The 12,027-nt window shown below is 53.1% G+C and overlaps 1 protein-coding gene across 2 annotated transcripts in view; it reads left to right on the top strand.

Annotated features, from left to right (window-relative positions):
- The window catches only part of Fbln1 (fibulin 1), a 74,894-nt gene extending 63,073 nt beyond the window's left edge, over nt 1–11,821 (top strand). For both annotated transcript variants that reach the window (XM_087213702.1, XM_004845397.3), the window contains one exon: nt 10,212–11,821. In XM_087213702.1, the coding sequence (XP_087069828.1) occupies nt 10,212–10,351 (140 nt within the window). In that variant the 3' untranslated portion in view covers nt 10,352–11,821. The remainder of the gene's footprint in view (nt 1–10,211) is intronic.
- Nucleotides 11,822–12,027: the final 206 nt, after the last annotated feature.

The raw sequence follows: 12,027 nt of genomic DNA, 5'->3' as shown, positions 1-12,027 counted from the left end.
GGCAGCACAAAGACTCAAGCCCATGCTGTTTTGCACATTCATTTCTGAGTGAGCCCTGCCATCTGATTTAGCTGACTGTGGGGGTGTGTGAGGGAGTGTAAGTGGGCTTATGGAACATGTGGGGGTATGGGTGGGGTGGGCACATGTTATCTGATCTCTGAGCTGCTTGGGTAGAGGATGGCCTTGCAGTATCAAGGCCAGGCCTCGTATCTCTAGCCCAAGGATTCCCTAGGCCCAGGGCTGGGATTTGGTTTCTGCTGAGTTTTGCTCTGGATTTGCCTCGTGCTGCGCCACCCCTGAGCATTCGCTCAGAATCCTTTCACAAGGGACAGGAATTTAGGTCCTCATGCAGCCTTGTGGGACAGCCACCTGGGCTGGCATCACCATTTGCAGGGGAAAAAACAAAGTGCCTAGCTGGACATGGTGGTGCACACCTGTAATCCCAGCACTGGGAGGCTGAGGCAGGAGGATTGCAAGTTCAAGCCCAGCCTGGGCAACTTAATGACTTAGTGAGACTCTGTCTCAAAATGAAAAATAGAAGAGAGCTGGGGATACAGCTCAGTGCAAAAGCCCTTGATTTAATCCCCATGACTGGGGGAGGGGAGAAGGAAGAGAAGGTGGAGGAAGAAAAGGAAAAACAAAAAGAAAAAAAGGCCACAGAAACTTCAGGAAGGGGGACTCAACAGCTCATGTACTGGACACTGCTGGTGCCTGACATGGAGCCTGAACTTGACCCTGTGTGGACACGCTGGGCAGTACCCCACACCCTCTTCAAGTTGCCAGCACATTTTACATTGTGAGATTGCTTTACATCCCCCTGTGAGCGCACAGGGACTGTTGCCTAAATCAGTGCGATGCTTGGCTGAGCCTCCACAGCCATGGACACAGGACCAGAGGCGTCCAGTTGGGAGGTGGAGGCTGGGCAGAGCTCAGAGCCTGCTAGGCGAGGGCAGGCTAGAGCGATACAGTGGGCAGGCTGGCACGAGCAGTGACAGGGTGCTGGGCCTGGCGGGGATGGTGGAGGTCCCATCCCCAAGTCCATGCACCTCACATTATCTTATTCATTCAGCACGCACACACTGGGTTCCCACTCCACCCACGCACTGCATTGGGTGCCGAGAAACAAACCGACATCTGAGCTACAAGTCCTGCCTTCGGGAAGCCGCTTCCCAGTTTCCCTAGCATCCTGCCTCTGAGTTCCCGAAACTCACAGTGCTTGTTTTTCAGGGTTGGCTGCTTCCCCATTAATGTCTCAGAGGGACAGGAAAGGTGGGTGGCATGGACAGTTGAACATGTCATATACTACAAAACCCAAAGGTCCCAGCTAGCAGGGTCTGAATCACTTCTTTAAAATCGTTCCCTTGTAAGGGGTTAAACAGGTGCTGCTGACCCATCCTGAAGTCTGATTTAGCAAGCTTGGCCCGGGCTCAGTGCACATTACAAATGACATTCAGAAATTCCACCTAAAAACAACAGCGCAGCCATCCCTGCCCACCGATGAGTGATCGGCCCTGTCCTGGCTTTCACAGCAAATCTCAGGATTAGGCACCTTCTCTTCTCTGGGAGGCACAGCCCTGTCACCCCAGGCCGCACCCTGGCCAGCTGCCAAGTCCTCCCCTCGATGGGCCAGGAGGGCCTGAGGTGGGCCAGGCCTGGCTCCCCCTGGAGGCTTCGGGTGGAAGAGGGTGGAGCTGCAGGGTCCCTGGCAGGGGCAAGGCAGGGACAGAAGAGACCCCCCCCCTCACCCGAGCAGAGACCGGCTGTCTGATGGCGGCTATTGTGTCCTGGAGCACGCGAGGGCATCCTCCACCCTGGGGTCATAGACGTCCCTCACCGCTGTTGACCCTGTGGCCTTGGTGGGGTTGGCTTCTGCCGGGAGCTGGATGGAGCCAGGTGACAGGGCCAGGGGTGTGCCAGTGAGGACACTGCCCAGCCCAGACCCTGGCAGAGAGGGCATGGGTGGGGCCTGTCCCTGTGCACAGAACCTTGGGGCGCAGCCCCTGTGACCTGCTGCAGCCACAGAGCCTGGCAGCTGACGCTGCTCTGCACTGAAGGTGCCACCGTGTCTGGGCAGCAACAGCCCCGAGGAAGACAGGGTCAGAAAAACTCACCGTGCCTGCCTGGGCCAGGCTGGGAGACTTCTGGGCTGGCAGGCCTTGGAAACCGTCAAGGCCCACGCTGTGGGGTCCCTGCAGCCACATGCCCTAGTCCCTGGGGACTCTGTGGCAGGGGTGGAATCAGACTGTGCTGGACAGGGCCACGGTGTGGGGTCCTGAGCAGGAGCCTGGGGCTCAGGGAGGACAGAAGGGGATGGGGTGGGAGGAGCACAGTGCCCAGGTGTCAGGGGCCAGGGCCGAGGTGGGCAAGGGGGCCCCTCGGGTGCCTGCCAGGCCCTGTGTCTGCCGGTCCCGTCATGCTCACTGGTGGCCGCTGTGTGGACTGCACAGCCTGGACCTTCGCTGCTTCCTGCCCCACTCCTGCCCTCTGGAATAGGAAGCATGGGAGGCAGGGATTCTGTCTGTCTGTCCTGGTCACTGACATGTTCCTGGGCCCTGGGTGCTCAGCACTAGGGGCAGGGCGGGGCGGGGCGGGGGGCTTCCAGGCCGAGGCTAAGCAGCCAGGTCTCCCCCTGACTCTCCCAAGTCTGCCTGTCTTCTCCCTTCCTCCGCCTTCTCCTCTGCCCCACCCATCAGCCACACCCAGACCTGGCTCTTTATTCTTGCTTCAACAGAACCTGGATGAGCCAGGGATGCCTCCCCTACCTTTTCTAACTGTGTGTCCCAGTCAGGGACTCCTCTAGGAGACCCGCAGAGATCAAGACAGGGGCACAGATGTGGGTCCCTGTGTCAGAGCCTTTTTATTCCAGATGCAAGGACAGCATGAGCAAAGGCCCTGGGGTAGGTGAGCTTGTGGTGCTGGATCTGGAGCGGAACCACAGGAAGGTGGCAGTGAGGACAGGGTCCAGAGGCCATCAGAATTCCACACCTCTGCCTCTGGCTTTTCCACTGAGCAGCCAGGTGGGAGGTTTCAAGATAAGGAGCAAATTGATCTAATGGTTATAGGGGCCACTCTGAGTGTAAACGGCCACTGTGGCCATCCGGGCCAGGGTGACAGTGACTCCCACCAGGCAGGGCCAGCAGAAAGAGTTCTTGGGAAAGGGATGGGCAGGGATGGATGCGAAGGTGGTGCCAGGCTCTGCCCATGGTCGGACGTGTGGGCACACACAGCCAGGAGGCTGAGACAGGGAGGTGTGGCGGGGAAGGTTTGGAGGAGGTGACGAGTCTGCTTTGGGCTTGTGAGAAGCCACAGAGATGCTGGCTGGCATCAGCAAGGCTGGCAGGCTTCCGCCCGTGGATGGTGGCAGAGTGCAGTGGCAGTCATGCTTGCCACCCTGGGGAGAGGGGCGAGGGTCAATGGTCAGGGATGGGAGGAGCTGGCCAAAGAGGGGCAGGGGGGCTGGCAGCCAGGGGGACACCACGTGTCCAACGCCACGGGCAGCTGAACCTGGCCGCTGTGCTGAGTCAAGTCGGATGGGCTCAGAGGATCCACCAACAGTCTCAGCAAAGCTGAGCTGCTGCTGACCTTGGTGAGGCTGTTTCCATGGCAACAGGTAGAGGGATCTCTCTCTCTCTCTCTCTCTCTCGCACACACACACACGTATGCACAGACCAGATGTGCCCACTAGCAGGTCACCAAGCCCGTCTCCTGGCTGCCTCCAGAACCCCTCAGCCTCCACCTGCTAACTTCCAAGGCCCCCGAGGGGTTAAAAGGAGTCGACTACAGCCTTCTGAGTCTCCCGCACACCTCCTGGGATGGTCTGTGTCCCACAGAATGATTTGTGAGTTTCTCCTGCTTTGGTATCACCACCCACCTTCCTAAATTACTCTTGTTTTCAAACAAAGTGCTTCAGCCAAATGGCAGTAGAAGCGGGTTGTGCAAAATAAGGTTGGGGGAGTGATGGCAACCGCACAGGAGACTCTCCAGGGAGGAAAAGGAGGCACGGGGTTGGGGGAGTTCAGGGCGATAATGTGAGTTAGGCACCTCCTGCGCACATGGGAACTTGATGTGGGCTCCTGCTGGTGTGACCTTCCCAGCTGACCTTGAGTAGCAGAGTTCCATGCAGTCTGGACCAATCCTGAAATCTCAGAGTTGTCACCTCTGTGTCCCACACCAGCAGTGAACACAGTCCTCAGAGTAGGCACCTAAGTGTTCAGTCGATGGCTGAGGATTCTGGGTCTCTCACCTGTGCCAGAAGCATCTGTGTAGGACACCAGCTTGGAAAAAGGGACACTGAAGAGGGGCCTTGCTTTGGCCAGCAGAAGCATTTCCTGTCCTCATGGAAGGGCTGGTTCATGGTGCTGCTCAGAAGAACGGAGTGAAGGGGACATCTCTTCAAGCCTTGGTGTGACCCAGACCACTGAAATGCATCAGTGCTGCTGTCCATGAAAGATCATGATATCTAGTCAGAACCCTGCACCTTCCTTCCGTGTTCCCGTCTCCCAGGGAGGGTGAAGGCACCCAGCTGCCCTGCCCACACGCTCACACTGGTGTCCACGCCCAGAGCCACCCCAGCCCCTCACAGCTCAGTCCCCTCCTGGGCTGGCAGGGGCAGGAAAGAGGTGATGGCCATGGATGAGCTGCCAAAAGCCTCATGCACTGCCTACACTTCTCTCCACATTGCCCTGGGCTTTCTGTCTCTCCTTCGGCTGGTGACAGCAGTCTCCCCCGAAGCGTCTGCTCTACCACTCAGGAGGCCTGGGGTGGGGGAGCACATTTACAATAATCAAGAAATCCGGGCAATGAGTTTCTCTGAGACATGTTGAGTGACATTTGGTATTTTAAATATGCAGCCCGGACACCTGTCCTCTTTCCTTCCCAGCCATGGCTCCAGGCAGGCAGCTCTGGAGCTCCGGCCCTTTAGCTGTGATTACTCTGGGGCTCGTGCTTCCTTCCTGTCACACTTGTGTGGGTTTGTGACTCAGCTCGGGCAGTACTTTCTGGGAGTGTCTTGCCTGACATGTCGCAGTGAGGTGTCAGTGGGTTGGAAGGGGCTGGGCTTTAAGGTCAATCCCAGCTGGAGTGCAGTTCACTGCCCCATTAGCTTGGCATATGGGACACTCTACTTTCAGAGCCTCTCTTTGTCCCTCACAAAGGAAGGTGACTGTCTCTTCTTTGTCCACGGCATGGAGACCATGTGAGACAGGAACAAGCGTGGACATCAACATCTGCTCCCCTTCCCTGGCAGTGGAGCCCATCTGCACCCTCATGTGAAGCTTTGAAGGTTCAAATTGAGCATCCCTGGTCCAGAAATTTAAAAATCCAAAATGCTCCAAAATCTGAAACTTTTTAAATGCTGAGATGACACCATGAGTGGAAAATTCCACAACATGAAACTTTGCTTCATGCACAAAATTATGAAAAATAGTGGAGAAATTATTTCTAGGCTGTGTGAATAGGTGCATGGAAGCATAAATGAATTTCCTGTTTAACCTGGTTCAGTCTTCAAGACAGCTGGTTATGTAGATGCAAATATTCCCAAATCCAGAATGCTGGTCCCAAGCATTTCAGAAAAGGTGTCCTCAACCTGGGCCCCAGCATTTCTTCTTGTTCTTGCCTTGGTTTACGGGTTCACTCAGACTGCCGGGACTATGACTCCTACCCAGGACCTTCACTGTTGGCTTCTTTCCAGTCATGTGACAGTCATTGTGTGACGGCCAAGACCTCGTGGGGTCCTCTGACCCCCTTATCATACATTCTTCGCCTCACTCCCTGCTACAGCTGGTGGCCACCAAGTCAGGACAGTGAGGCCTGGTCCTCTTTTGTTGCCCGTTCTCCTTTTGAGAGGTCAATATCTGAACTCTCAATGGCGTTGGCTGTTGGCAGTGATTTCCCAATACTTTCATTTGTGTGTGATCATTTTCAATTAGAAATTGTCTTCCTTGGCCCAGGGATTTAGCTCAATGGTTCTGCCACCTGCCTCGCAAGCGCAAGGACCCAAGTTCGATCCCGGTACCAAAAAAAAAAGAAAAGAAAAGAAAAAGAAAAAGAAACTGTGCTCCTTACTGGATCTTTAGTTCATCCATTCATTCAACAACCATGTATTGAGTGCATCTGGGACAGAATAGACCTAAAGACCCACTATGTTCTGAGAACCAGGGATGCAAGAGCTGCCAAGAAAGACAGTGCTCTGGGCAGAGAGAAGGCTCCTCATCCGATTTCAGATGGGAAGGCTTCTCATTCTCTTCTCAAAGCCTGGCCTCTGCCTTTTTGTGCTCAGTTGCTGTCTTTTGAAAGCCCCTGGTGATTTCTGCGGGTTCAAGGGAGTTGCAGGTCTGGGTTCATCACCTTGTTTATTGGCGCTCTGACAACCCACTCACTCCATCCCACCCGTCAGTTAGGATCCCAGGGCTCCTGGCTGAAGGCGGAGCTTCAGGATGGATGGCACTTTGTGCGAGGTCACCCTGCTGGTCAGTGTCGAGGCTGCGACTCAGGTGTCTTTACAGATCAGTGTCTCGAGTGGAGTCAGAGACCTAGACCCATGCACAGAGCCCTGGGGCTGACCTTTATCATTTCACAATCAGAGACAGAAGCAGGGAGATGGCTTCAGGGGCCAGGCGCAGGGACCACAGGAGCGATAGCATTCTCCCTAAGGGAGGGAACGGCGGGCTTCGCACTCAGGATCCTGCATCAGCTGCAGTTTCAAAGTGGAGCCAAGACATGAAGAGAATGCCCCAGGGGGCCTGCATTTTTCAATGGGGAAAAAAGGCTTAATTATATCTTTAAGAGGCACAGACATGCTGAGGAATACCAGCCGCGTCTGAGACCCGGAGCAGAAATGCCACGGACGAGGATTGGGAAGATTAACACAGTTGAACTCAGCACCATGTCCTCTTTTTTCCCCTGAGCCCTTGCAAAGGTGGGAAGGTAAACACTCCAGCAGGAAGGCTGGGCCAGCCGGGCGTGGTGGAAATGTGCCTCTCTCTTTGTCCTGCATTTTGCGGCTAGAAGGGCTGATCCAGCCAAAACCACCCTCACCCTGGGCCTTCTGTGGATCCCTCTTTCCTTCAGGACAAAGTTTTGTCTTCTTCCCATCCAGTAATCACTGCCAAACTCCTGCCATGTGTCTGCCCAGGCACTGGCTAGGAGCAGGGAGATAGCCATAGCATGATGCAGACTCTACCCCAAACAGGAAGCCCGTTGTGGGAGACCTTGCAAGAGGCAGGTGCAGCATCACAGCTGAAAAACCAGGGATCATGTGACAAAGAGAAGGCTAGGGAAGACTTCATGCCTCAGTGTCCAGCTGGCCCCAGTGCCTGGCACCTGACAGATGCCCATAGGATCAAGTGGGTGGATGGGACTGGACCCTGGGTTGGGCTTTGTAACATCTGCAAAGCCACATATGAGTGAATGTCCTTGCTTCCTTTCCTCCCTTGCTTTCCTGCAGTGGGAAATTAGCAAAAGATCTGAGCTAACAGTTGTCTGGAGCCCAGGGTGGGGAGAAAGACAGGAGATGGCATAGCCCCCTAGTTCCATGAGTCAAATGAGGTGAGGTCCCTGAGCACCCTTTACCACCACTCCAGTCTCATCCCAAGACTGACAGTACCCCCAGGACTGGCCTGAGCTCTCACATCTTTGGGCTTTGCTCATGTCCTTCCTGCTTTCTTGGATCTTATTTATTCTTCAAAACTCAACTTTAGTGTCATTTCCTCAGAGGAATCACCCTTAAAACTCCCTGTGCAGAGTAGTCTCCATTGGATGCATGGATGGGAAGATAGATAGATGTGTGTGGATGGATGGATGGATGGATGGATGGATGGATGGATGGATCTGTCAATCAGTAGGTGGATGGGTGGGTGAACAGATGGACGAATAGATAGATGGATGGATGGACGGATGGGAAGATGGATAGATGGATGGGAAGATAGATAAATGGGTGGATCAATCAGTTGATTGGGGGGTGGATGGATAGATGAGTGGATGGATAAAAGGAAAGATGACGATAGGTATGAAGCTGTGAAGAAGTAGCACCAACCACTTGATCCTATAGACATTTACCTGGCATCCATCATGTGCCAGGCACCAGAGACCAGCTGGACTGTTTCTGTCCTCTTTCATGAAGCAACCTGGCTTCTGGCCTTGGCTCAGTCAAGATGAGGGCAAGGAGGGGAAAGTCATGCCTGAAGTCTCATGGGGATGGAGGAGGCACATTCCTCTGAGACAGCACTCTGGGGAAACGTGCCCAGGCTGGAGACGTGGTGGTCTGGTCCACTGAACGAGCATGTTGGGGAAACAAGCCCAGGCCGAGTGGGCTGTGAAGAGAGTGAGAGATGAACCTGGACTTCCAGGCAGATGGGGCTGGAGGAGATGATTCTGGAAGGACCGAAAGGGATACACCCCTTGCAGACCTGCTGTGTGCACCTAGGCGGCTTCTTGCTTAACACGCACAGCATCCCTGTCTGTTCTGACTGATGGGTCATCTCGCTAAATGCAAAGATCCTGAGAAAATCCAAACCTGGGCACGGTGGCACATGCCTAGAATCCCAACACTCTGGGAGGCTGAGGCAGGAAAATGGTAAGTTTAAGTCCAGCCTGGGAAACTTATAAATTTAGCAAGTCCTTGTCTTAAAATTAAAAATTTCAAGAGAGCAGGAGATGTAGCTCAGTAAGAAGGCCCTGTGTTCAACCCCCAGTTAAAAAAGAGAAAGAAAGAAAGGAAAGAAAAAAGCTCTGGCCCTGAATGTGACCTACATGGGTAATTCAGCCTGACCCCCATTCCCTAACAGTGCCAGCCGCTACAGACCCTAAAGCTTGCGAAGGGCCCACAATGATGGATTTAGGTGTGGATAATGATGTGTTTAGCTGTGAACATTTCCAGCCTATTGAGGGCTTTCCTTTCAAATAAGATTTAAAACTCAGCCCCAGAGAAATGTGTCTGCCTTGCTGTTTCAGGAGTGCACAAGTCCAGCCATACTGAACTGGGCTTCACATCCCATTGAGACACCAGAATCTTTTGGGATGGCAGCAGCCATTTCTGAATGACCTTGTTTGCTTTGCTTCTTGTTAAAGGTTGATTTGTTCCCCTCAATATTGGGGATAGAACCCAGGCCTCATGCATGCTAAGCAAGTACTGTATCACTGAGCTACATCCCCCAGAACCTTTTTATTTTTATTCTGAGACCAATCTTACTGTGTACACTAGGCTTTGAATTTGCAATACTCCTGCCTCAGCCTCCCCCACAGCTGGAATCATAGTGCACGCCACCATGCCTGGTTTAAGGTTGCTATGTAAAAAAAAAAATCCTTGTTCACAGAAGAGGAAATCAAGACTCAGAATGGTTAAGAAACTTGAATAACCCAAGTGGGTAGACTCAAACTCTGTGTCCAAAAGTCCCAAGAATTCCCATGACACGCACAGAGCTATAGAGGGCCCTGCACGTGTGTGGGTTCAGCATACCCACCCCGCCCCCACAGAGCCCGTGTGGACTCTCTGGAGCCTGACCCGAAGCCTTTGCTGCCCAAGCCCTCTCCACCAGCTTTGAAACCAGAGCTCTGTCAGTTTGTCTGTGACACTGTGGATGGGTCCTGGTGCCTACTGAGGGAGAATTGCTGGGCAGGAAGGTCAGCGATGTATGCTGGGGGCGATGCTATGGCAGACACTGTGCTGGGCACCGGAGTGTGTGTTACAGAAGACCCAGGTCATGTCCTGCAGGGAATCAGGACCACCCCTGCTTGGAAAAGGAATCCAGGACCCTCTGTGATCCTCAGCTACCACCGGGAAAGATCATGGCTCCCCCGCCACCCCGGGGTGGGGCACAAGGCAGGGCAGGATCCTATTGGGCACCTGCTCCATGCCAGGCCTTTGTGAGGCTCTTCTAAGTCCTGCCTGGTAGCAGGTAGTAGGGCAGAAACTTGGGCTCTGAGACGTCAGGAACTGGCATGGCCCCTGGAGCCCACTCACTGCTTCCCACATTGTGTACGCTGTGTGTGATGGACAGGAAGTAGTAAGCTTCCTGTCAGAGGTCCCCGGAGGTGTGTGCAGAAGCCAAAATGACCACTGAGAGGGGGATGTTTTGCTGGAGTCTCAAACAACTGGCCCTGGCTATGCCCCATGAAATTTAAGACCCCTCTCAGCCCTGAGGGTCCTTGGGAGAAATCAGTCCATGTGGCCCTGGTCCCTGCTAACCCCCAGCACACCTTCTGCTCTCTCTCAGGTGTCGTACGCCAAGTGCGGCCCATCGTGGGCCCATTCCACGCTGTCCTGAAGCTGGAGATGAACTACGTGGTCGGGGGTGTGGTCTCCCACCGAAACGTCGTCAACGTCCACATCTTTGTCTCGGAGTACTGGTTCTGAGGGCAGGGCCACAGCACAGCCAAGGGCACCCAGGCCAAATCCCAGCTCCCAAGGACTTCTCTGTACCTGGCTGTTCTGCTCAGGCAGTTCTTATGTCATGTATTGGTTTGTAGTGTTAGGCTCAGGTGTATTACACTGAGCCGGGTGAATCCATCCATCTAATGTATCTGATGTTTAAATAATGTATACAGTTGCTCAGCTATTTAGATGAAAACCTTGCTTATATTTTTTTAATGCAAAGGCTAAATTTTGCTCCTTCTCTGCCTGTGGGATGGGCCTTGCCCACAGGATCAAGCAAAGAAAGACATTTTTCAAAGGGACAACCAGGCATCCAAAGGCCAAGAGAAGGCCAGTTCTTTGCCCTAATTATATGAAGTTTGACATTTTAATACCTTTTTTTGCCAGTCAGATATACATGCTCCAAGTTCAGGGCTGGGAACAGTAGCACCTACACATACACCCCATTTTGCCCAGAAGCAGCATGGCAGTGATAGCCCTGGCTCTTAGATGGCAAACTGCAGTTCTGTTGACAGGCAGAAAAATCTCTTGAGAAAGACACAGGACGCTGGGTTGGGTTTGGCCTCAGTGTACACAGTGACCTGGCTGGGTTCCTCTGCACCCTGCACCCACCTTTCCTACAGATGAAAAATAAACAACTTTGTGATCTCCAGATGCCCTGTGCATGGGAGTCTTTCAAGAATGAGCTCCCAGCTGGTCATGGTGGTGTGAATCTGTAATCCCAGCACTGGGGAGGCTGAGGCAGGAGGATTGCAATGATTGTGAGGCCATTTTGGGCTACATAACAAGTTCGAAGCCAGCCTGAACTATCGAGTGTGACCCTGTCTAAAAAAAAAGTCTCAGTTACTTTTCTTGTTACTGAAACAAAATACCTGATACCCTGAAGTTAAAGGAGGAAAGGTTTATATCAGCTCACAGTTTGTAGAGGTTTCAGTCCATAGTCAGCTGGCTCCAAGGCAGAGTGGCATTGCAGAGGGGCATCACAGAGGACAAACAGTCCATGGTGTGGCAGGCAGAAGGCAGCAAGCAGCAGCAGCAGCCACCACCACAGCCTTTCGTTTTTCCCTTTTATTCCATTCAGGCTACCAGCCTTTTGGGTGGTGCCATCCACACCCAGGGTAGGGCTTCAATTATCCACACCCTTAATCCCAGTATCATCCTAGATCCAGCCAGCTCTGAAAAGCCCCACCTATGAGCCCATAAGTCTTTGGGGAGACATCTAGACACAAGCCATAAGAAAAAAGAAAAGAAAGGAAAAGAAGAATAGGCTTCTGCTAGGTCAGTCCTCTAATAGCAAAGAGACTAGGAATCTCCATTTCAAAAGCCATTCCAAAGCCCTTTCTGCCCAGCTTGTATATTGGAAAAACTTCTTTGCACCTCATTTCCAACACCATGTTGCCTTGTTTTCTATTGCTGTAATAAAATACCCAAGACCAGGTAATTTATAAAGAATTGAAGTTATTTGGTTCATGGTTCTGGAGGCCGAGAAGTCCAAGGGCATGGTCCCGCATCTGCTCAGCATCTGGCAAGGGCCTTGTGCTGCATCACAGTATGGCAGGGGACATCACATGGAAAGACAGAGCAAGTGCACTAGCTTCTGTGTCTCTTCCTCTTCCTATAAAGTCACTAAGGGCATCATGGAGACCCTGTCCTCATGA

Source organism: Heterocephalus glaber, unplaced genomic scaffold, assembly GCF_053883595.1.
Source record: "Heterocephalus glaber isolate CG9 unplaced genomic scaffold, H.glaber_assembly_v1.0 deba00001444, whole genome shotgun sequence".
NCBI lineage: Eukaryota > Metazoa > Chordata > Mammalia > Rodentia > Bathyergidae > Heterocephalus > Heterocephalus glaber.
This window is presented reverse-complemented; position numbering and strand designations above follow the sequence as displayed.